This window comes from Mustelus asterias, chromosome 28, assembly GCF_964213995.1.
Source record: "Mustelus asterias chromosome 28, sMusAst1.hap1.1, whole genome shotgun sequence".
Taxonomy (NCBI): domain Eukaryota; kingdom Metazoa; phylum Chordata; class Chondrichthyes; order Carcharhiniformes; family Triakidae; genus Mustelus; species Mustelus asterias.
The window spans coordinates 12,378,772-12,405,492 of NC_135828.1; the positions used below are offsets into that span (position 1 = coordinate 12,378,772).

Below are 26,721 nucleotides of genomic sequence, written 5' to 3' on the forward strand. Positions count from 1 at the left end.
TAACTACTGGCCCAGCCAGGAATGCCTACTTCCCAAAAAAGTAATGTTTAAAAAATGTAATCTCTCCTGTCATTCATCCTATCAGAGGGATTAGTTTTTGTTCTTCCTCTCCTCTCTGTTCTTTCACATGCTAAAAATCTAATACAGTTCTGAAGTTTCTCAATTTGCAAGCCAGATGGTGCCTGACCTGCTAAATACTTCCAGAATATGCTGTTTTTGTTCCACATTTATAAAAATATATTTTTTGGTGTCCATAATGCTGCTCATCTGCCACAATCCCTATATTTAATTTTTTTTCTTAAGTGACTATTTGAAAGAATCTCCAGGATACTGATAATTTGACTAATCTCAGCAGGAGATTAAATGAATCTTCTCCGAGCTATTGTTCAACTTTCTGGTAAAATTGTAGACAGTTTTAATAATAATAAAAGATGGGGGTGGAGGGGAGTCTTTGGATTTGTAAAACAAATTGTCTTGACGTTTTCAGGTACTGAGCAATACAGTGTCTACGAAGGCTACGCAGATACCTACAAATGGGTGGGGAGTTGCAGTGACAAGATTCAAAGGTAATGGCTTAGAAGTGCAGCTTCAATTGTATTTAGCAATTATGTCTAGCTCTTCTGAATTACTTTGCTTTGTTATTGTTTTTGTGAAATTGGTTAACAAAGTCCACTGGTGACAAAATACCAAGAATACTCTTGTGGATTCTATTTTCTGTGAAATACAGGGAATAAAGTTAAAGGACCTGTATTATTTATCAGCGCACTTATACATGCCATTAACTTATCCTTGCTGAACTATATTATAATTACAAATTGGTTGTATTATTTCCCATTAACCTTTTGTCAGAGAAATCTTTTCAACAAATTTCTAAGTTTAAAAAGTGTTGCTCAAAACTTTTTGTTTTTTCATTAATAATAATTCATTCATTGGATGTGCGTATCACTGCTTAAGTCAGCATTTAGTGCCTAGCCCTAATTGCCCTGGAGATGGCCATTTCTAATCGCCTTAGAGGAAAAATTAACCATTTCTCACTACAATTTGAATATCCAGCCAGGTTCTAGCTAACCTTTTTAACAGGAAGGAGTGATCAGACTTGTGTTTGCATCTATGATTCCTAATCTGGTAGGGTTCTTTCTTTAACCTGTTGTTGCAAGGCAGGAAGAAGATAAGTTAACACTAACTTCTCTGTCCTACAAGGGAAATGTATTATAGAATTACTAGAGCAGGTATCTGTGGTGAGCCCTTCTTTCTTGATGCTCAAACACCAGGATCTCCTACCACAAGCTGTTAGCAACCAGGGACATCCACAATATCAAGCCTAGAGCAGGCGGAATAGGTTAGGAGCGTTATTTGAAACTCCAAGCCTCTCAATCTTAGGCATGCATCGATATGTCAGTCCCTTTGATCAGGCCCAATGGCCCCTAATGGAATTTGGGAGTTTCCATTATCTCCTAAAACTCTAGAAAGGTGTTTCAAGTCACGTAGCTTCAAACCATTAGCATTCTCCAGGGTGCTCATAAACTCTGGGATCAATGGGGACCCAGGTCTTCTGGCTATCTCGGCACTGAGGTGCAAACCTGCCTTCCTACCAGAAATTAAGAACACAGAATGAACTATTAATGTCCTGCTTTATTTAAATAGCTCAGACTACCTATTATAAGTGCAGACCATACTCTACTTGAGAAAGTCCATGTAACAAGAATGGAGACCCAGCAAGGTGATCTTTCTGCTCTCTTTGCCTTTGTTTGCACTGAGGGGAATGTGCATTCCCTAGAGGGGTCAAGTTGAGTTTCTCGAACAGCATTGCTAAGTTACCTAAAGTAGCTCATCTGCCTGCCCTCTTCACTAGGGACAGTTATAGAGACGCCTTAGAGCGGTTAGAGCGGAATAATCCAAAGTTTTAAAACAATTGTTAGATAAAGAAAATTGTCACTAACCGCCATGTTGTGATTCAATCTGCTCAAATCTGTATCTGTGTCAAACCTTATTGGATTAGTTACAGAATTAATAGTGAAACTTGTTATTAAGCTGCCTTTATTTGATGCAGCTTCTCTTTGTCTGACTGCTTTGCTTATGGTAATATTCAAGCAAAAACCTTTCAGTACCATGATGGTAAGGATTCATTTATACTGAAATGATGCATTATTGTTGCATTTCATGTTTTGACCAAGAGAAAATGGTTGTCATAATTAAGACTCCAAAGATGCGTATCTGTGTAGAATTAATCAATCAAACTTATCTCAGTCTTTTTCTCATTCATACATGTTGCACAAAGGTGGAATAATTAATTAATTGTCACTACCTCTGTAAAAAGAAAATCTTGATAGTTGGTGTTTTGATATTACGGTTTTTCCCATTCTATAGATTCAATTCTTCCTGATCTCTGAATTTTAATTGAGTTTCACTGTTTCACAGAGAATAGTCACTACTTTGAACGACTGATTTGTGTGATATTCTGGATTTTTATCAGTCATCATTGGATTTATCCTGTAAAAAGAACAATAGCTTGTTCTATATTCTCTTGCAGCCCTACAACTGTCCAAGATATCTTCACTCCTCCAATTCTAGCCTCTTCAGCATCTTTGATTTTAACCTTTCCATAACTGGCAGTTGTGCCTTCAGTTGCCAAGCTCTTAAGCTCTAGAATTGCCTACCTTAAACCTCGGTGTCTCTACCTCACTTTCCTTTAAGGCACTCCTTAATCTTTGATTAAGCTTTGGTCATTTGCCCTATGATCTTATTTTGTTTGATAGCGCTAATGTGAAATGTCTTGGGATGTTTTAAAATGTTAAATAATGCTACATAAATACAGGTTAATTTTTTACAAAGGATTTTTTGATTTTCCGCAGGGATGTTTGGCAGAGGCGCAACACGGAAATAGTAGCTATAGATGCAATGCCTTTCAGACGCTACTTAGATCAGTTTTCCCCATGTCATTTAAAGCGAGAAATTAATAAGGTGAGTGTTTTGACCTCATTACTTTCTATGTTCTGATATTCTGAGATAAATAACTTCTGTTCAACCTTGTACAACACACTCTTTTGATCAATGCCTTCTGGTGGTGTAATTGAAATGAGTTTTTTTTTAAACAAAGATACGACTTTGGAAATGATTTTGATGTCAACTTAATTGCATAATTTGTATAAAGCTTCAGTTTAAGTTTGAATTCGTGATTTGAATATGAAACTGCCAACACAGCAAAAGTGGTCCAATATAAATCATCAATCAAAACATTAGTCTCCTTTTGCATTAAAAAGAACATAAATGCCAATACAGGAACAATTTTTTAAATTATTCCCCATTCAACGCAAAAATAAATTATGTACATGAGTAGAGAAAAATAAGATGCCAGACAGACCTGCACATATAAACTCCAGGTTCCTGCTATTGGTAGCAGTGTAAATTTAGCACTAGGAAGGTATTCTAACAATATTTGAGCAGTTCACTTTGGCAAATGGATGACCTGTTAGGATCCTCTTGCAGGTTTTAATTGTCTGACATCCTGATAGAAAAGCTGGAAAAGATTAGCAATAAGCCTGTTTGTACATTGAAATCAAGAAATAATTTTGAAATCTGTCTTTGATTGTTTTATAACGCAATGTACACCAAGTTATTTTTGACTCGAGCTTGCGAAAGTCTTGTTTGTAAACCAAATCAGATTTTTTAAATAAATAGTACAGGATGCAACTAGAGTTGTGAAACTTTTAATGTTGCTCTAAGGGAACAAAGTTAACCATGTGTTATAAAGGATGGGAGTAAACATCTGTTACCTTTGCAAATCACCAGTGCCAATCTATCTGGTTATACCCTGTCAAAGCTAGGAAAAGCCATTTGATAGCTTTTCCTAGATTGTGAATTGGAGCCCAAAGCCCCTTGTAGTTCAGAGATTAGATACAAAGCAGGATGTCTGGACTGACTAATGTTGTGTCTTTAAACCTTTCACTGAAAAATGAGGTTGGCAATGGGAATAGTGATAGCTCGGAATACAAATTGCTTGAGGAAAATAAATTCAGCCACTTGAAGGAAGTTTGCAACATCTGACGCAAGATTTAGATTGCCTGATAGCAGAACGCATTGGTGTAGCATTTAGTGGCAAGAGGTAGGAATATGTAACCGTGTAACACACAGATGATCAGGCCTTTTCAAGAGAGATAAACTAATTAATAAGTTACTCCTCAAGAGGGTGGACAGAATCTTTTTGTATAGTGTTTTTCTCCAACATATTTTACTGTTCTGTTTCAAACAGCTTTGGCTCAAAGACAGTTTGCTTTTTCATGACCTGAAAAAGAATATATATTTTAGATCAGAGACAGTAAAATTCGATACCCCTTATTGTAAGAAATGGCTTTATCTTTAAGTCGGATTTTGGGAGGGGGGGTCAGGGGGCAGCAGAGGGAAAGTATTATTTTTGAAGTATTAGAACGGTACTTTCGTCAAAATTACATTAGGTTTGACTGTAACCATCCATGAAAGAATAGCCAGCATTGTTTTATAAAAAAGAACCATTGTTCTGTGCTTATTGTGTTCATCAACCATCAAAAAAAAAGGAAGAACCTGCATCTTTCACAATCTCAAGACATCACAAAATAGTTCACAGCCAGTGAAACATTTTGAAGTGTATACACTTTTTAAGTATAGGGAAATGCACTGCAAGATCCCACGGACAGAAATGTATTTTCTTCCAATGATGTTGGTTGAGGGATGCACGTTGGCCAGGGCATCGGCAAAACTGCCCTGCAGTTCTTCAAATAGTCCACCTCAGTGCGGTGACGGGACCTATCTCACCTGAAAGATGACAACTCTGAAAAATGACACCTCTGACAGTACAGCACTTCCACTGTCCTAAGTTCATAAGATATAAGAGCAGAATTAGGCCATTCAGCCTATTTGAGTCTGCTCCATCATTCGATCATGGCTGATATGCTCCTCATCCCCATTTTCCTGCCTTCTGCGCATAACCGTTCAACCCATTACCAATTACAAATCTGTCTAACTCCTCCTCAAATTTACTCTCTGTCCCAGATCCACCACACTTTGGGGTAGTGAATTCCACAGATTTGCAACCCTTTGGGAGAAATAGTTTCTCCTCAACTCTGTTTTAAATTTGCTGCCCCTTATCCTAAGACTATGACCTCTCATCCTAGAATGCCCCACCAGCGGAAGCATCCGCTCTATGTCTACTTTATCCATTCCTTTTATCATCTTGTATACCTCAATTTGATCTCCCCTCATTCTTCTAAATTCCGGAGAGTATCGGCCTAAACTGTTCAATTTCTCCTCGTATGACAAACCCCTCATCTCTGGAATCAATCTAGTGAACCTCCTCTGAACTGCCTCCAATGCCACTGCATCATTCCCCAAATAAGGGGACCAAAACTATGCTGCACAAAAAGTGCAAATCCCTAGAATGGGGCTTAAATAACATTGCATGTGAACATTGAAGTAAGGCTAATAATATATTTGCAAAGGTCCAAATCTCAGAGCATTACAGTTGGTTGTTTCAGCAAAGGAGTTTCTCCAATTCTCAATCCAAGGAAATGTGTTAGCAGACAACCACATGGCCACCAACTTGATAAAAAATAGGCAACAATTCTGAAGAGGTTACCTTGAATAAGATCAAGGTAATTAACTCAATTTCACCCCTCTGGAAATAGTACTGAAGTATTGTATTTTACTTTGTTGACCTTAAGTATCTCTGGTTCATTCACCCTCCACTCCTTTCTCAAGATTACATTGTTTTGGTTACTATGCCGAAACATACAAAGTTTAAAGTAAAGTTTATTTATTAGTGTCACAAGTTGGCTTACATTAACACTGCAGTGAAGTTACTGTGAAAATCCCCTAGTCGACACACTCCAGCGCCTGTTCGGGTACACTGAGGGAGAATTTGGCATGACCAGTGCACCTAACCTGCACGTCTTTCGGACTGTGGGAGGAAACCGGAGCACCCGGAGGAAACCCACGCAGACACGGGGAGAACGTGACCCAAGCCGGGAATCGAACCCGGGTCCCTGGCACTGTGAAGCAGCAGCTGTGCCACCGTGTCGCCCCAGTGAGATGGTGACCAGGAAGGATGGAAATTTGAAGAATGTTTCATTGAACAATTTTGATTTTTTTTTTCCTTGCCAGCCGCTCATGCCTGGTAATTAAGCGCTATGGTGCAAACCCCAATCAGCCAAGTTTCAAATTATCCAAACACAATATTGTGAATTGCAAAAGCACTCTGATTTCATGAGAGCAGTAGTCCCACTGATGATTAGTGACAGTTTGGATTGCCGTTCATTACGGATAACGGAGAGGAAAATACAAGGTTGAAAATGCAATTGGACACCCAACTAGCTGTAACTCTGCAGTCGGGAATGAGAGTCCAGTTCTGTAAAGGGGCTCACTCATTTTATCAGGAGGGGGAATGCTGACGGTGGTATTCAGGTTGGGAAACTATTTTCTGCACCACTGAAGAAAATAATTTTGTGGCGCAATAGGAGCTCTTTGCACTGATGAAATTCAACACTGCAAAATCACTCCTACATCCGTGGCATCAACACGGTGTTACAATAAGTATTGGAGCACCCAGATTTTTTTTTTAATTGATGGCATTACTCTGCAGGAGGTTTAAAAAACTGCAATTTGGAAGAAAATGAATGTCAGAATTTAATTTGAAGCAACCTGTCGCTCGTCACAAAAATTTGGTCTTTTGTACCTCTGTCTCGGGTATATAAATAATCACTTGTTAGTACAGAACTTGGGTATTATTGAAAAAAGAGAGAAGACTATACACTCGACATTCAGTCACAGTAATTTAACTGAAGAATTTGGCGGAAGCTTGTGTACGACTTCGTTGACAGTTGAGATTATTTTTTAACAATTGACGCAGGTGCAGAAATGACAGTTTGTTTGAAATTAAATATCAGGTTTTTAGTAATATGTGACGTGCAGTTATTCCTGTGATAAAGTTCTTAACAGAATTATGGACTTTTAATTTTGATTTCCAAAAAATGTCAACAGAATTATTGCTTATTGCTCACCTGGGTCTAATGGAAAATTATCATATTCCAAATAGGGTGTGGCTCTGATCTGTTGCTACCTGATTTTGTAATATATTTAAAACACAGCAGGTTACTCATTTAAAAGACCTCCCTCTTGAAGCTGTGCGAGCGACTGTCATTAGACTAAATGATTTGGTTTGGTGCGACACGTTGCATATCTCCATGGTTCCTTTATGTTTTAGGATTGCTGCTGCATGCCACGATTGTGTGTTCAAAGGTCTCAGGGGGGTGAAAATGAGGTGTCTCAGCCGTTCTGAATAACGATTAGGCACTTGCCCTGGCTATCATCCTATAGTTTAGGGAAAAAAACTCAAAAGTGCTTATGGGATTTTTAATTGTTCTCTGTGCTGCTGATGTAACAAGCTGTTTTTATTCAGAGTAATTCTGCCTTCCGGATATTACTTTCCGTCAACTAATTGAATGTTTTCACGAATTAGTTGAATTGGGAGTTTTAGCACCGGAAAACTACTGCAGCATGATAATAGTGGCCATTAGACTTGTGTTTACCCTGGCTCTTTTCAAGAGATAGCCAGAAGTAATTCCATAACCTACTGTCTTTCCCAGCTAATTATATCTTTTCCGACTAAAAATGATTACAGATCCCTGCTTTGGCTTTCGTCAGTCGCTGACATGATAACCCTATCCCTACCCTATGTATGTAAATCCTTTTATTGCTTAAGGAGATTTAATGTTATTGGATAATTTAATGCAATTGGATTAGACTTTTTTAAAAGTTTACCATAGAGCTGACTTTTACACCCCCCACCGGCTGTGTTTTCACAGAATATGTCGTTAAGAAAACGGCTGATGGTAAATGTCGGGTTCTTCTAAATTTTAGAAGGGAAACGTGAAACAACCATGGTGGCACAGTGATTAGCACTGCTGCCTCAAAGCGCCAGGGACCCGGTTTCGATTCCCGGCTTGGGTCACTGTCTGTGTGGAGTTTGCACTTTCTCCCTGTGTCTGCGTGGGTTTCCTCCGGGTGCTCCGGTTTCCTCACACAGTCCAAAGACGTGCTGGTTAGGTGAATTGGCCATGCTAAATTCTCCCTCAGTGTACCCGAACAGGCACCGGAGTATAGCAACGAGGGAATTTTCACAGTAACTTAATTGCAGTGTTAAGGTAAGCCTACTTGTAGCACTAATAAATAAACTTTATAAACTCAGCTGTATTTTGCAGATTGATGTGTGAGGAAAGATTTGCAATCCACAGAATGATGTCCCAGATGTTTTGTGATGATTTTCAACAAAAATTTGTTAAGTATTAAAATAATGTAGAAGTGCCCTTAACTGCAGCTTCTTTGTAAAGGAGGGTCCTCAATTGAGGAGTGCCCTGTGTGCCTCTGGTCACCTCCACATCTCTCCAAGATGTAACACTCTGTTCCTCCTCCTGCCTGTCCTCCAAAACCGCCCCTCCCCTGCCCTAGGCTCTCCGATACCTCCCCACCCTAAAAGCCCATGACTTAGCTGTCTCTGGTCGCCATTCTCGAGGATGGGACTTACTGTCCATTAAGGGGTGGAAGTCTGACACTCAGACTAGTTAGCCCGCCCCTAGAGTGTTATTGCTGCAGGGAAAGCATTTCAAATGCCCAGAGCCACAGCAGTGTGGTTGACTCTCAACTGTCCTCTGAAATAGCCTAGCAAGCCACTCAATTCAAGGGCAACTAAGATGGGCAATTACTGCTGGCCAGCCAGCGATGCCCATGTCCCACAAATTAATTTTTAAAAAGTCAATTCATTGGAGACCAGTTTTCCTTGCGGTGGGTTGTGGACAAACGGTGAAATCCAGAGTCTTATTAAACAAAACCGAAGCTCATTCCTTCCAAACACACAGTTCAACCTCTTCCCCTGGTTTGCCTTGCCTTTCTCAAGTAACCAGTGCAGCTTCAGAATCGTCCTCTGCAGTGGCGAATCAGCCCAGGACTTGCAAAAAGCTGTTTCAAAAATCCACATAAAGTTGAACCTTAAAAACAGGTGGCAGACAGCAGAAGAGAAAGCAAAACAGCAAATGGGCTGGAGCAGTTGAATTCACCTCTAACATTCAGAAAAACATTGCAGCTAAATTATCCTCTTGTCATAACTTGCATATTGCTGGTTGGCACTCAAGTAGCACAATATAATCAAGGTCTGCTGAGTTTAATTTACGCAGATTGTACTTTAAATGTTTATTTTTCTGAAATAGAAGTATAAATTCTGAACACTGCAGAGTTATGCAGACAATAAAATGTTCATAGAACCCCTACGGTGCAGAAGGAGGCCATTCGGCACATCGGGTCTATACCGACCACAATGCCACCCAGGCCCTACCCTTATGTATTTACCCTAGCTAGTGCCCCTGACACTAAGGGGCAATTTAACACAGCCAATCCACCTAACCCGCACATCTTTGGACTATTGCATTAAGGAGCTTTGCCATCATCAATCATAAAAGTGAATCTCAGGTCTGTGAGATCCATTACACAGAAGTTTTAAGTTTCAGTTTATCCTTTATGCAGATTGATAGTTGTCAAAGTGACAATGTGAAAAGAAGCTTAGAAATCTTGCGCTTTTTATCAGTGAAAATTCCTGCGACCTAAATCCACAATGAATGAATATTGTAACCTTCAGTGGCAGTTTAATTGGAAAACTAAATCAGCGGCCCAAATATATTTTGTAGTGACAAATTGTTCAGTCATATAAAGAGCATTTGCATCTATATTAGAACAGAATTATGAATCACTAAGTTTCACTTGCGAACAGATACACGCCTCTTCTCATTGAGCATGACTCTGCAAAATGTATGTTGGTAATTGATTGCGTTAGTGGAAATGCTGAGTGTACAGATTCCCCATGCCATTAACTAATATAAACCCGAGTGTACTAAATCATCAACCATTTTTCAAGACATTGAGAATCGGCAGTCTCAGTAGGATTGGTCATTAATTCATTTCAGCCGTTGCTCTTCCAGACGAAAAGACCAGTGCTGAGTCTTGTGGCTCCAGAGTAATGTTTCTGATTTGTTACTGTGGTTTATCAATATTACTTGTCCTATGTGCAAGTCTGTATTCAAATAAACAGATCAACGGTGCTGAATTTATGCTGCTCATGGATCTTCATCAGTTGTCACTTTACACTCAGTTCTTCCTCACGAAATGTACTTTTGTCTGAGATACCTTACCCAATTTTATGCATCAGTTAATAGCTTAATTTGAATTAGCAAGGAAATGTTGCATAAATGCCCGCAACTGTCTCAGCAGTGAAATGTTCTAATGTTCAGATGATCAAAGAACTGTCAGATAGCTCAACAAAACCCAGTTTAAGTTAAACAAAATGGGTACATTAGCTGCCGCATAAATTAGTTCAGCATTGTCATTAAAGATGGACTCGTTATGTTCAGATTTTTCCTTTTCTATTTCAACAATGCTTTGATCACAAATTCTTTAAAGCAACCCCACATATAACTATCGTTACAGATCCCATCTTATTCTTATCCTTTGCAAGAAACATTAAATTGAGGCCGTCTCTCTCTGTTCTGGTGGTTCAGGTGTATATTACAGTATTATGCGAACAAGATCAGGGGATTCTTTGAGTGTGCCGAGCATTCCTCACCCACCCCTGCCCAGAGACAAAACTGGTTATCGCTACAGTGGAACTTGCTTTGTTCAAAATGGCTGCCACTTATCAAGTACTGGACTTCACATAATTAATTGTGTATGAAACATTTTTAAATGTTTCAGAGAACTGCAATGAAGTGCTTATATAAATGCAACTTTATAGGAACTGAAAATATCAAGTAGAACCAAATAGCCTCAAAATAAAAACAGGCATGGGTTAGTGACGTAAAGATTCTTTAAGTGGGGAAACATATTTTCTCGCAGATGGCAGACTTACTGGCCCTGATTTTACCGGCAGGCCCACCCGAAATTGGGGAAGGCGAGGCTCACAGAACGGCATTCTCCGTTGGCCTCGGGTGCAATCTTACGAGTCTCGGACAGGCGTGCTGGTAAAATTTGATTTGATTTATTATTGTCACATGTATTAACATACAGTGAAAAGTATTGTTTCCTGCACGCTATACAGACAAAGCATACTGTTCATAGAGAAGGAAACAAGAAAGTGCAGAATGTAATGTTACAGTCATAGCTAGGGTGTAGAGAAAAATCAACTTAATGCAAGGTAGGTCCATTCAAAAGTCTGACAGCAGCAGGGAAGAATCTGTTCTTGAGTCGGTTGGTACGTGACCTCAGACTTTTGTATCTTTTTCCCGACAGGACAAGGTTGAAGAGAGAATATCCGGGGTGCGTGGGGTCCTTAATTATGCTGGCTGCTTTGCCGAGGCAGCGGGAAGTGTAGGCAGAGTCAATGGATGGGAGACTGGTTTGATGATGGATTGGGCTACATTCATGACCTTTTGTAGTTCCTTTGCGGTCCTGGGCAGAGCTGGAGCCATACCAAGCTGAGATGCAACCAGAAAGAATGCTTTCTGTAAAAGTTGGTGAGAGTCGTAACTGACATGCCAAATTTCCTTCGTCTTCTGAGAAAGTAGAGGCATTGGTGGGCTTTCTTAACTATAGTGTCGGCATGGTGGGACCAGGACAGGTTGTTAGTGATCTCTTCACCTATTCCGGCCACTCTATCCATTGGAAACTGAATTGTCAATGGACTATTTTGCTAGAGCTTTAAAGCTGGCAGCAATTAATATTATTGTTTGGATTCATTGTTTTTCTCCCCTTCAGTTTTTGTCAGCCAATCTTATTGTGTTAGGACAAGGGAACCAAAGCAGTGAAAACTTTCCTCCAACTTTTTATTTTACACTTAATGCTAATAAGGATTATTCCTTTCCCAAATGTGTGAACTATTTTATTCTGTAAAATAGCCTTGCTCTTGAATCAGCTGAATATGCAGCACTAGTCCACCACAATTTAAACATTAAGTGTCAAACCACTTTAAGTTACAGTCATAAGTCATCTATAATTTAAATGACCTGTTGAGTACGTATACATTTGTATTATGTCAGGTCACCACAATGTCTATGTTCTTTATTCCTTCTCTATTCAGGAAGGAAAATAACCTTACAGCATGATTTAATTTAACTAGAGCTCTTTGGTTTTGACATTTAATAACTAATTTCCTTAGAAGGAATTGCTGCTGTTTCTGAAGTCTGACATGTCCGTACACAGAAAGTCTAGAAACAAATACAGGAGACTGCTATGCAACAAGATGCACAAGAATTTGTAAGGACAGGAAAAGACATTTAGGTTTGCAAACCTTGCTGCTCTTTCAGAAATTATATCCATATAGGTACCCCACCCGCCAATCTCTTCGCCATCCAGAAACAACCCAAATTGGCTCTTGGGCCTATTTATGTCACCTTCAATAGCCTTCCCTGGTAACCTGGTTCCTACAACTCTGTCACTAGGGTGACCTCCCCACTCACTCTTAACCCAATTTTCAGCCTGCCTGCAGCACCCCCACCCTCGCAAACAGGTTTTTGTGCCTGTTCCAAATTAGTTGATTTTCTTTATAATCTTAAATTTTAATCACAGCATCTCAGTCTCCTTTTTCCAAAAAAAAGTATTTAATTTATCATGCAGTTTCCCTAACACCCCTCCTTTTTGTTTCTTGCTCATGTACTAATTATTTTAGTTAAGTCCACATTAAATTTCATTTGTCGCCTCTTGGCCTAGTCAAGTTTAATTTTTAATTTAATTTTTTTCTGCATCTATTTTATTATTGGTAATGTTTTTTCTGCCCACTTATTTTGGTGTCACCCACAGATAAGTCTGTCTCAGCCCATGCTACATATTGATCCTTAGATAATCATTGGGTGTCAGATCAATTCTTAGGATACTTAGCTGAGTGTATTTCTGCCCAGCCTTTTCCATTCCACACTGTGATTAACTTGCTATCCCGTGACTTACTTGAAGGAAGAGTTTTGTTTACGTAGGCCGTGATTTTACAACCTCGTCCCGCCCAACCTTCAGCGAGGCGAGGTGGTAAGATTGGGCGGAAGGCAAAAAATCAGATTCGTGCCCAATTTTTTGCCTCCCCCGATTGTACCGGCATTGTTTTGCCGGCAAAATTAACTTTGCGCCAGATTTAAATATTAATGACATGCCGTGTCATTAGCGAGTCCTGGACGCCATCGTCCGCATTCACTTATCTGTACAGCCAATAAAGTACTTTTTTTGAAGTTTAGTCACTGTTGTAGGAAATGGGGTAGTTATTATGAACACGGCAAGCTCCCACAAACAGCAATGTGATGATGACCAGATAATCTGTTTTAGTGATGTTGATTGATTGATTGAGAGATAAATATTAGCCAGGACGCAGGAAATAACTCCCCTGCTCCCCTCCAAAGCAGTGCCATGGGGTCATTTACATCTACTCAGGCAAGCAGTTGGGACCTTGGTTTAATTCCTCATCGAAAGACAGTTCTTCCAAAGTGCACTGCACTGGAGTGTCAGCCATGATTTTTCTGCTCAAACCCTGGAGTGGGACTTGAACCTGGGACCTTGTGATTCAGAGGCGAATGTGCTACCAACTGTGTCACGGCTGACGGTAAAAACCATCAGCCATATTGATAATATGCCTGGATCTCTAAACTACCTATTTGCTGTCATGGGTGAGTCGGAATTGCTTCTACCTGAACACTGGAGAGAGAAGCCGTAGCTTTCAGTCCCCATCATCAACACAACTCTCACTGATTCCATCACCTCAGTAACAGTTTTAACAACACCAGGTTAAAGTCCAACAGGTTTATTTGGTAGCAAATACCATTAGCTTTGGCTAATGGTATTTGCTACCAAATAAACCTGTTGGACTTTAACCTGGTGTTGTTAAAACTGTTACTGTGTTTACCCCAGTCCAGCGCCGGCATCTCCACATCATGTCCATCACCTCACCCAGCCACTCCCTGGAGCTGAACCAGGCCATGTCAAACTTTAGCAGCTGTGCACTCTAGATTTGGTATTCTGGGGCATTTATCCTGATGAGTGCAAGACGAAAAGCTTCAGTAGCATGTCTCTTTTTTCAAGATAACAAGTCTGAGCATCCAACCTTTAAATAACCACATCCATCACTATCTGCATACGATTGAGCTTCTCCTGTGTCTTTCTGCAAGTCTACCCTTTAACTTGGGGGCCTTTCTATCCTCTTGCTGAGAAAAGATTGCTGAGAAGTAACTATTGAACAACTTGTATTGTAAATCTAGTCATTTGTTTTAGACCTTCTCTCCTGCATATATAATTTGGAAAACCTTTTTTTTTTGTCATGAGATATTCTTCGCAATTTTGGATTTCATTTCGCTGGAGCTCTCTCATTACTGTTTTTCACCTGTTTTCCTTGTTACAACTTAAACCCTCTTGTATGCTTCAAAAACATTCTCATTCTCTTGAACATGAGGCTTTTCATCCCTGTGCAACCACATTGGCTTTAATTGTTCTTTGATATTTATACTTTAGAGTTAATTTATTGTTGGCTAACAACTCTGTCTTTCAGTGCTTCCATATTTTACTGTACGACCCTCACTTTTGTTATTTTAACATCTTTAACATTCCTTTATTTTCTGTGGCCCCTTTGAAGTGCATTGGAAATTTTTATTACTTTAATGATCTATAAATAGATGTTTGATGTTTGTTGTTGAATCTAGTCATTAAAGTCCATGTAACTCCTTACTAATGCTATGTTCGGTGCTAATATTAGCTTTAAAACCTCCGAAAGAGTTTAATGTTCTGTGTTATAAATTTGTGCCATTGGATTTATATGAGGTGTTGAAGCTATTCCTCTTGTGATTTAATGACTGCTGCTGTTCTAGCCAAAGAGCAATTTATTTTACCTGGATTGAGTTACTTCTGTGAGATAACGCATGAACACAAAACAAACCTGTCTCCATTCGAATGGCTATTAGGCTTGCACGTATATCTTTGGTAATTGAGCCAGACTGGAGCATATACTGACACTAATCTATTACAACGTTGTACATTCGCCATGAAACAAGTATGACAACTAATTTTTGAGAGAGATAAGCCTGGTCAAAAATAAATTGCGTTGTACCTACATATGTCGGCGAAGAAATAGGCTCGCGATGAGAGGTGATCTGTTATCCGGATTGTATAGTTGATTGGCTGCGACTTCGTTGCAATTTTTCAAAAGCCAAGATTTATCATTAAATGCACAATTTTGAAATTGTTCAGAATGAGTAAAATCAACATTTTATTTGACTGTGCAAAATCTATTATTTTTAAAAACTCTTGGTTCTGTTGAGTAACTAAGGCAATTTCTTTCTAAGTAAGTATAAGAATGTATAGTTTTGCTGGGTATTTACAAAAAACTTCCTTTAGTGCGAGAAATGAAAAGCAATTGAATTTTTTCTTATTCATTGGCCAACATTTGTTGCCCGTGCCTAATTGCCTTTGGTGTGGAGGTGTTGGACTGGGGTTGCCACAGTAAGAAGTCTCTCAACACCAGGTTAAAGTCCAACAGGTTTATTTGGAATCACCAGCTTTTGCAGCGCTGCTCCTCCAGGTGAGTCGCTCACCTGAGGAAGGAACAGCGCTGCGAAAGCTTGAGATTCTAATTAAACTTGTTGGACTTTAACCTGGTGTTGTGAGACTTCTTACAATTGCTTTTGAATTGAATTGAGTGGCATTTAAGAGCCAACATTACTGTGGCTCTGGAGTCACATGTAGGCCAGATCAGGTAAGGATGGCAGAATTCCTTCCCTTAAGGACATTAGTGAACCACTGGATTTTACGATCAATGAACAATGGTTTCATGGTCGTCATTAGACCTTTAATTCCAGGTTTTTTTTATTGAATTCAGATTGCACCATCTGCTGTGATGGGATTAGATCCAGAGTCCTCAGGGCATTTCCTGGGTCTCTGCGCTGTTGAGTGACAATATCACTATAACACCACCTCCTCATAATTTTTAGATTGTTCTTAAAGCTTCCTTCCTGTAGTGATCAATCATATCACTAGCTTGGGTATAGACACAGTCTTTCTTGTCGATGAAGCAAGTTTCTTGAGGTTCATTTTCTTTATAGATAATGCCATCCAGTTTAAAATTCCATAATTTTTAAATCAAATTTTACGCTGTGAGATCAAAAACTATTTAAGAGAATCAACCTTTCATAAATTGAAAATGAATTTTATTTCAGGTACACTAAATTTGAAATGTCTCTTTTGCTTCCCCCTCTTTCTCCCCACCCCTAAATATATTCAAAGTTTCTCTCCCTTTCCATCCTTGTTTTGCAAACTTTGGGTATATTGCATAAACTCAGAAACAAAAATGTCTATTTAACTATCCCCAAAGTACTGCACGGCAAACAGATTACATTCATTGTGATCTGTATGCAAACACACTGGACAGTTTACGTAGCAACAGCTCGCAAACAGGAAATAAGATAACTTATCGCACTGAACATTCGTCAGGACATCAGAAACATCAGTTGTTTCTGGAATAAATTTGTATAAGGAAATGGCACCTCAAGTAAATGCCTTGTTGCAGCACTTTCAACAATACATTGCTTCCTCGTGATATTACTGAATTCTGGAGCTCAATTGTCCCACATCATAAAGTTTAAAATTTATTTATTAGTCACAAGTAGGTTTACATTAACACTGCAATGAAATTACTGTGAAATTCCCTTAGTTGCCACACTCCGGCACCTGTTCGGGTACACTGAGGGAGAATTTAGTATGACCAATGCACCTAACCAGCATGTTTTTGGACTGTGGGAGAAAACCAGAGTACCCAAAGGAAACCCACGCAGACACAGGGAGAACGTGGCAGACTCCAAACAGACAGTGAACCAAGCCGGGAATCGAACCCGGGTCCCTTGCGCTGTGAGGCAGCAGTGCTAATCACTGACAACTCATTTCTCATTGTCCCATTGTCATTTCTGACAACTCAATGACTGATTACCAAGTTTCTGTCTCATTGACTGCCAGGATTCTAAACCTTCTGTCTGTACCTTCAACTGCACTCCATTAGACAATAAACCCAACTAACTGAATCACTGCAGGGCATCTCAAGACACAATACCATACTTGATGCAGCATAAATGATAAGCTAACAATTAGATGCTTCGTTCATTGATGACATGTACATCTTTGAGTCAGAAGGTGATGGGTTGAGGCTCCGCTCCAGAGGTTTGACGTGCAGTCTAAGGTTGACACTTCAGTGCTGTTCAAAAGGAGCAATGCACTGTCAACGCTGCTGCCTTCAGATGAGAGGATAAACCAAGGTCTTCTGGTAATTGTAAAAGATCCCATGGCAAGCTTCAAAAAGAAAAGTGCAGTGCTCCTGGTCTCCTGGCAAATCTTTATCCCTCAACGAACATCATTAAAGTACAAATTACTTGGATATTTATCTCAGTGCTGTTTGTGGGACCTTGTTATGTGCAAATTAACTGTGGTCCGGCAGTACATTATTGTCAGTGTAGACACTTCAAAAGGACTCCATTAGCTTTGAAGTGTTTTGAGTTGTCCTCAGGTAATCAGATTAGCTGTATAGATGCAAGTTCTTGTTTCGATCGTTCTGTATTAAAACCATGCTAATGGTATATTTTATTTTGTTACTTTCAATGCTGCCAGTGCTGGTACTCTTCGCTTTCGAGTCAGAGAGTTTGAATTCAGGGCTTTTGCAGAAGTTGAGCACATGAGCTGTGTTGATGCTTCAGTGTTGTACAGAGGGAGTGCAGCCAGGAATCGAACCCGGGTCTCTGGCACTGTGAGGCAGCAGTGCTAATCACTGACAACTCATTTCTCTCTGTCCCATTCTCATTTTTGACAATTCAATGACTGATTGCCAAGTTTCTGCCTCATTGACTGTCGAGGTTCTAAACCCTTCTGTACCTTCAACTGCACTCCATTGGACAATAAACCCAACTAACTGAACCACTGCATGGCATCTCAAAAAAACAATACAGCAACGTTGGAGTGACATATTTTAAGTAAGCCATTAAACCGTCTACCAGATATAATAGATCCGTGGCATTAGTTGAAGTAAAGCAATGGAGTTTTCCCATTGTCCTGACAGCAAATGTTCATTCACCAATTTTTGAGCGTATCTTCACCCACACTCTTTTCCCCTTTGGGGAATACTGGGGAGATGGTGGAAAGATTATTTGGCTGTTTATCAGCCAGTTGAATCGCTTCATGAACATTGCTTCCATGGTCAACAAAGTCCTGGCATTGGACTTGCAACCGGAGCTTCTGACCCAGAGATAGGAATGCTATCACTGCCCCACAAGACCTCCTGTATTCCCCAATTAACACTTCCAAAACCGATCTCTCTGCCTATCTAACAGTAGTGATAACACTGCGATTTCCTGAGGACAAAACACGCCCTTTATAAATTTAATTTCAATATCAGTTATATTTACAAATTATTTTTGTTTCTTGAGCATCACTAATGATACACATAAAGCAGAAGTAAAATAATATTCAATCAGGCTTCTATTTTCAAAGATAGGGGCTCTAACAAGAAAGCATCCTGGATCCTTGTTTAAATAAATAATGAAAATACAAAAGAAATGTGTTGGAAGATTTGAAATATTCATTAAATAAAAGACAAATTGCCCAGTGTCTGATATATTCATTCCGTTAATTGTTGGAAAAGACCATGCATTATCTATCACATGAAGTGAAATGGCCTCCTTCTGTGCTTTATCGTCCTATGAACTCGATTGCCCTCTCATCATAGTCATGCTACATTCTTCATGTCCACTGTACAACTGAAGAGAGAACACTTTTTTTCAAACTATTCATGTTAAACGTAACCTGAACAGTGAAGCAGCCCACTCGAACCCAACTGCTAAACACTCCTCAGTTGGCAGCTTAAGTTAATCCCCCCCATGGTGCTAAGTCGCCAATCTTTCAGTCATCTTGCAATAGGGAAACACCAAGTTGAAACTTCAGAAAAACAGCAAGAGGAGGATTTAATAATTCATAAGGGGGGAAAAAAGCGTATTTCAGAAGTGTGACTTCTGCTGAGCTGAATCCCGTTGAGACTGTTTAAGATCTGTACATAAAGCCAGTGTGCATTCAAGTCTTGTAACTACAGCTGTGCTGCTGTGTAAATACTCGCTCTGTGATTGCTGTTAATCCCCAATACTCCCAACAGGCTCTCAGTAAATAGAATCGAAAGTTATTGTCTCTTCTTCAAAGTACTGTAAGCAAAGTTGAATGGTTCTGGGACAGTCAATCAGGAGCTGAGCTTACTTTTTATCCCGTTGAAGTAGAATATACAAAGACACTGGGTACAATGGTGTGTGGATCCTTCAATTACAGTGCAAAAAACAGATAGAGTAGTAGTGTTGTTGATACCCATAATGCAAACTGTATATTACAAGCCAGATTTTCCCTTAATAGCAACGTCTGAGCAAGCTATTGAATGAAGCTGAATAGAACTCCTCCTTTTCACAATTACCTTATATCATGGAATTGCTCAGTGACCTAGCAATAACATTGGTGCATCAGTAACTGAGAGAGATTGAACTATTATTTTTTCCTCCATTGCCCTTTTGTGCATTAAATATTTTCCTATCTCTTTGCCCTCTAATTATTTCCAGGCTTATTGTGGTTTTGTGCGACCCGGTGTTGATCCCAAGAATCTTTCCGCTGTAGCCACAGGGAACTGGGGATGCGGAGCTTTTGGTGGAGACGCCAGGTTAAAATGTAAGTAAACAAATGTTACCCAATTTTATTCAAGCATATCCACGTGAAGGTACCATGAGACAAAGATCGTTCAGTCATTCATTTCATTGCTGTTTGTGGGCGGCACAGTGGTTAGCACATTGGCCTCCCAGCGCTGGGTTCGATTCTCGGCTCAGGTCACTGTCTGTGCGGAGTCTGCATGTTCTCCCCCCGGTGTCTCTGCAGGTTTCCTCCCACAGTCCAAAAGATGTGCTGGTTAGGTGCACTGGCCATGCTAAATTCTCCCTCAGTGTACCCAAACAGGCGTCGGAGTGTGGCAACTAGGGCATTTTCACAGTAACCTCATTGCAGTGTTAATGTAAGCCTTACTTGTGACTAATAAATAAACTTTAAACTTTCCGACAAAGCAGCAGTAATTGCACTTCAAAAATAATTCTTTGGTCATGATGTGCTTAGAGACATTGTGAGGACAGATGCAAAAAGTACTCTTATCACTACAAGTTCCTTCTAGATTGATAAGGAGTTTGCAATCAATTAAACTAGCAGAGAGTACTTTGATGCTGTAATATCTATCCTTGTGTATGTGCAGTTTTATTCCATCATGTTTAAAGTGTTTTAGTGATGTTGATAAATGTGCAAATGTCCAGCTATTTTGTTAATTTCATATTACCAAGAGATTTCTAGAAGAAAATAAATTATGAAGATCACTTCAAGATAAATAATTTGTGTATTCCATTCATTTATCATTATAGTGAGTGTCTCACTATTTAAATATTCAGACTTTGGATCTGTGCTTGCTGAAGAGCTCAGCTGAAAATGTAGAGATGGATCATCGCAAAGCAGCCCAGCTGTTGTTGAAAATTTCACAATTCTGCAAAGAAAGAGTGTTGTTTGGAGGCATTTGCCAAGTTATTTGAAAGCGAGTAGGAATTATCAAACACACCGTCAATGATTGGCCCAGATGCTTTTGGACGTCTCTAAGTGACTATCCAGGTTCATTGGTTAACACTTGTAGATAATCATAAGACATAGCTTCAAAGGGCAAACTTACAGACGAGGGATATGAGCCATATTGGGCAGCACAATGGTTAGCATTGCTGTTTCTCACCGCCAGGGACCCAGGTTCATTTCATTGTCTGCGGAGTCTGCACGTTCTCCCCGTGTCTGCGTGGGTTTTCTCTAGGTGCTCCGGTTTCCTCCCACAGTCCGAAAGACATGCTGGTTAGGTGCATTGGTCATGATAAATTCTCCCTCAATGTACCCGAACAGGCGCCGGAGTGTTGTAACTTCTTGATTTTCTCAGTAACTTCATTGCAGTGTTAATGTAAGCCTACTTGTGACACTGATAAATAAACTTTAACTTTATATTGCCTGAAACATTGTTCAATGAGGGTCATAGAGACATAGAGGTTAACAGCATGGAAACAGGTCCTTCGGCCCAACTTGTCCATGCCGCCCATTTTTTTTAAAACCCCTAAGCTAATCCCAATTGCCCGCATTTGGCCCATATTCCTCTATACCCATCGTACCCATTTAACTGTCTAAATGCTTTTTAAAAGACAAAATTGTACCCGCCTCTACTACTACCTCTAGCAGCTTGTTCCAGACACTCACCACCCTCTGTGTGAAAAAATTGCCCCTCTGGACACTTTTGTATCTCTCCCCTCTCACCTTAAACCTATGCCCTCTAGTTTTAGACTCTCCTACCTTTGGGAAAAGATATTGACTATCTACTTTGTTTATGCCCCTCATTATTTTATAGACCTCTATAAGATCACCCCTCAGCCTTCTACACTCCAGAGAAAAAAGTCCCAGTCTATTCAGCCCCTCCTTACAACACAATCCATCAAGTCCCGGTAGCATCCTAGTAAATCTTTTCTGCACTCTTTCTAGTTTAATAATATCCTTTCTATAATAAGGTGACCAGAATTGCACACAGTATTCCAAGTGTGGCCTTACCAATGTCTTGTACAACTTCAACAAGACGTCCCAATTCCTGTATTCAATGTTCTAACCGATGAAACCAAGCATGCTGAATGCCTTCTTCACCACTCTGTCCACCTGTGACTCCACTTTCAAGGAGCTATGAACATATACCCCTCAATCTCTTTGTTCTGTAACTCTCCCCAACACCCTACCATTAACAGAGTAAGTCCTGCCCTGGTTCAATCTACCAAAATGCATCACCTCGCATTTGTCTAAATTAAACTCCATCTGCCATTCGTCAGCCCACTGGCCCAAGATCCCGTTGCAATTGGAGATAACTTTCTTCACTGTCCACTATGCCACCAATCTTGATGCCATTTGCAAACTTACTAACCATGCCGCCTATATTCTCATCCACCGGGCGGCACGGTAGCACAGTGGTTAGCACTGCTGCTTCACAGCTCCAGGGACCTGGGTTCGATTCCTGGCTTGGGTCACTGTCTGTGTGGAGTTTGCACATTCTCCTTGTGTCTGCGTGGGTTTCCTCCGGGTGCTCCGGTTTCCTCCCACAGTCCAAAGATGTGCGGGTTAGGTTGATTGGCCATGCTAAAATTGCCCCTTAGTGTCCCGAGATGCGTAGGTTAGAGGGATTAGCAGGTAATATGTGTAGGGATATGGGAGTAGGGCCTGGATGGGATTGTGGTCGGTGCAGACTTTATGGGCCGAATGGCCTGTTTCTGCACTGTAGGGTTTCTATGATAATTCTATGAAATCATTGATATAAATGACAAAAACAGTGGGCCCAGCACTGACCCCTGAGGCACACCGCTGGTCACAGGCCTCCAGTTTGAAAAACAACTCTCTACAACCACCCTCTGGCTTCTGTCAAGAAGTCAATTTTGTATCCATTTGGATACCTCACCCTGGATCCCGTGAGATTTAACTTTATGCAACAACCTACCATGCGGTACCTTGTCGAAGGCCTTGCTGAAGTCCATGTCGACAACATCAACTGCACTGCCCTCATCTGCCTTCTTGGTTACACCTTCATAAAACTCTATTAAATTTGTGAGAGATGTGGGGTTGACTTTTGCCTTCTGTTCCAAAAATGTCAAACCTAAACATCTTGCAAAGCCACATGTCCTGAATGTGGCTATTAACATGTAGTTATTTAATGAAAATCTCTTGGCAATTCACATCTTACAGAGGAAAGGCGGCACAGTGGTTAGCACTGCTGCCTCACAGCGCCAGGATCCTGGATTCGATCCCGGCTTGGGTCACTGTCTGTATGGAGTTTGCACATTCTCCCCGTGTCTGCGTGGGTTTCCTCCGGGTGCTCCAGTTTCCTCCCACAATCCAAAGATGTGTGGGTTAGGTTGATTGGCCAGGCTAAATTGCCCCTTAGTGTCAGGGGGACTAGCTAGGGTAAATGCATGGGGTTATGGCCATAGGGCCTGAGTGGGATTGTGGTTGGCGCAGAGTCGATGGGCCGAATGGCCTCCTTCTGCACTGTAGGATTCTATGAAAGGAAAGTTGCCTTTGACTTTCATTAAATAACTACATGTTAATAGCTACATTCAGGACATGTAGCTTTGCAAGATGTTTAGGTTTGACATTTTTGGAATAGAAGGCAAAAGTCAACCCCACATTGTACAAGCACCTACAGATAACAAGTGTATAGCATGGAAAAATTGCCTTCATTATATGTGGGGTTTGACTCGAGTAGTCATTTTGGATTTCAGCACTGATCCCAAGGGACTCATTACTATCCTAGGCTTTGCTTCATAATAAGCACAGCTTGGAGGATATCTTACTCATTGCCGATCCAAATGATAATATTGTTGTATTTAAGCGGCTCTAATATGTTAGTGGGTAGGCCATTATAGTTGAGAAAAGCACTGAAGTGTTAAATGTTGCTTATAAAACGGTTACTCCAAGCAATGAAAAGTAATATTAAAAGCCAGGCTGAAGAAGGCTGTAAAATGTTTTTTAAAAATATAGTGGATTATACAAATCCACAATATCCCAGTCAGCATTTGAAAGAAATTAGATTGCTGTTTTGAGCAGGTTACTTCATCGGAGACTAGCTTTCTGATAGACTGACACATTGACGTGAATATGTTGTAGCCTTATTGCAGATGATGGCAGCGACTGAAGCAGGGCGAGATGTGGTTTATTTCACCTTCGGAGACCGGGAATTAATGACGGAAATATATGAAATGCACAGATTCCTAATTGAGAAAGAACAGACTGTTGGTAAGCCTAGCTCATTTTCTAAACATTGCTCCCTACCGAATGATCAACATTTCCAACCTAAACATGCAGGACTAGACTGCGAATAGCAGCAGCATTTTCTTCTTCTATCGAAAATGATCCTTTGCATCTAAAGGGTTTACATGCTGTAGTTTACCAGTAAAATTTCTGTTAAATATCTTGCTGCAATCACAGTCAACTTATTCTGGCTCTTTATTTGCTTAGTGTTGCATTGAGTTAGCTGGACACTTCAGTGTTGAATGAATTCTGATATTGTATATATCCACTCCGCAAATCTGGACCTGAAACATTGAACTGAATAGGAAACATCTTTACTTCCATCTTTTCCTTTTCAGGTCACATCTACAGGCTTTTGGAGCGATATTGCAGCGAAGTGTGCCGATCCTGTTCCTTTGCAAGGCCGCACATTAAACTCTACAACTTCATTTATGACTCTGTAGCCTTATACACAGATTCAACGGATGAGGACGATGAATGACAGCTTTTCAAGTTCCTTTTTAAAGACTACCTGTAAACTCAGGAGGAGGCTGAACGCTATTGCTCAACGTTATGGTTATGCTTGCAAGAGATCCTGATATTATAGCCCCATTCGTAAAGAAAATTCATCCCAAAACATTGTCCATTATTCTGACAGAATGTTTTCTGAAATATTTTTGGTAGCAACGTTTATTAGTGCTAGAAGTTAATCCTAAAGTGCTTCAAATTGAAATTTCAGGTATAATAACCATGTGGAATTGCTGGCCCAGGGACTAACAGGAGAAATATATATCTACTCTATATAAATACATATCCTCCACACACTTTATGCAATCATAATAGAGGAACAACTACCAATATAAATCTTGTCTTACTTAAGAATAATTATTGCAATTATTCAGAGGGATTAAACCAATGTTATCTTCTGATTTTGAGTAATCTCTGGTTAATACATTTTAATCAAATGAAACCCGGCATGCTCTGAGCATGGTTTTGTTATTGCATTATCAACAAAATAAAGACAAACTTTTAAACTAGAGGAGCAAGAAAAGTCTCCTCTTTGGCATATATTGGGAGGGGAAGCAATGATGTGGGTGTTTTTTGTTTGGTTTTGAAATAACTTAATGATATGAATACCAGTTGTGTATTCTTTCAGACTATGGTACTTGATACCAAAAATATTAAAGAGCTGGCTAAGTGGCTCCTGTCGATAATATATCTGGGGGGGAGCTCTGTGCCAATGCCTAAAGAAGTATTTTTTTTAATTGTCTAAATAAAGGTTTGATGTTGAGTACAAGGCTTTATGAAGTTCTTTACAAAAATGTCGGGTTGCATTGTACGTTCTGCCTGCTCATGAGGACATAACTGAACTGCTGTTTACCCACAGACTGTAAACGACTCGACGTGTATTCCAGACTAATCAACTCTGACAAGGATGGGATTTGAAAGGGCCCGTAGTCACTCTCAGTTTCCCATCTCCGGTTATGTCAGGAATCGGGTGTATGTTCCGTCACGTTCAAGAAGTGAATATTGAAGAGTGTTCAATGTGTGGTTGACAGAAATCCTTCAGGGACTACCTGACTAACAGAGTGGGGAGTGCGGGAAACCTGATTGACAGATGTTCCACTGATATGACCTGGTATCCACAAGACACAAACCATTATACAGTTATAAAGTAAAAGAGGACAGCAATTTTAGATAAATACAAATCAACTAAGAATGTTTCTGTGATTAGCACCTTCAAATCTTCTACAGTGGTAGAGTTGAGAATGGTGGCAAGGTTCACTTTGCACTAAATGATATTTTTTGATTTTAATTTAGCACTTGGGTTGTCATCATATTTCAAGCTTTCAGAAAAATAAGACTTTATACTCAGCCCATTATGCAATCCTTTTGATTCTCATTCATTCTGTGTGTACAATTCTGTGTTGGGACAGGGATTTCAGTTGATGCGTTGCCCTCAAAGAAAATTGCACATTAAATAATCACGTGAACCATTGGCTGTCTGTTTCATTTGTTAAGGTTAAATTTGTGGTTTTAGTTCACAGAATTCTCATTTTGCACCAGTGCTATTCTCAGTTACAGAGCACCTTGATCAGATTCATCCTAGTCCATAGGACATGTAGTATGTCACTGATACTTTCCACCTATTCCTTCCAATGAAGCATTGTCACAGTTTCTCAAAGTCTAAAGCCAGTTTCTATTAGACCATAAGACATAGGAGCAGAATTAGGCCACTCGGCCCATCGAGTCTGCTCCGCCATTCAATCATGGCTGATATTTTTCTCATCCTCCTGCCTTCTTCCCATAACCCCTGATTCCCTTATCAATCAAGAACCTATCTATCTCTGTCTTAAAGACACTCAATGACCTGGCCTCCACAGCCTTCTGTGGCAAAGAGCTCCACAGATTAACCACTCTCTTGGTGAAGAAATTCCTCCTTTTCTCTGTTTTAAAAGATTGTCCTTTTAGCCTGAGGTGGTGCCCTCTGGTTCTAGTTTTTCCTACTAGTGGAAACATCCTCTCCACGCCCACTCAATAGTAAAGGTTCTAATGATATAAACAACAGCAAGCAATCCTGCCGGTTCTCACCTAATCACTTGATAGGCATTAGCGTGCAAGTAGACAGAGATCTGGACCGTGCTTTGCCTGAGCAGAGTGGGGCAGCATCATTCAGAGCAAAGGCTAAATACTGCGGATGCTGGAAATCTGAAATACAGCCCTGGCAGCTTCAGCGGAGAGAGAAACAAAGCTAACTTTCAAGTTGCAACCTTTCATTCGTCAGAACGGAGTCACAACCTGAAACGTTACCGCTGTTCCCCTCTCCACAAATCTTCCCCCTCCTGAGGATTTCCA

At 40.1% G+C, this 26,721-nt stretch overlaps 1 protein-coding gene across 2 annotated transcripts in view; it reads left to right on the forward strand.

Annotated features, from left to right (window-relative positions):
* Positions 1-25,859, forward strand: part of parga (poly (ADP-ribose) glycohydrolase a) — a 167,191-nt gene extending 141,332 nt beyond the window's left edge. For both annotated transcript variants that reach the window (XM_078199516.1, XM_078199515.1), the window contains exons 14-18: positions 488-566; positions 2,853-2,961; positions 19,605-19,710; positions 23,743-23,871; positions 24,225-25,859. In XM_078199516.1, coding sequence (XP_078055642.1) covers positions 488-566; positions 2,853-2,961; positions 19,605-19,710; positions 23,743-23,871; positions 24,225-24,367 — 566 coding nt within the window. In that variant the 3' untranslated portion in view covers positions 24,368-25,859. The remainder of the gene's footprint in view (positions 1-487; positions 567-2,852; positions 2,962-19,604; positions 19,711-23,742; positions 23,872-24,224) is intronic.
* Positions 25,860-26,721: the final 862 nt, after the last annotated feature.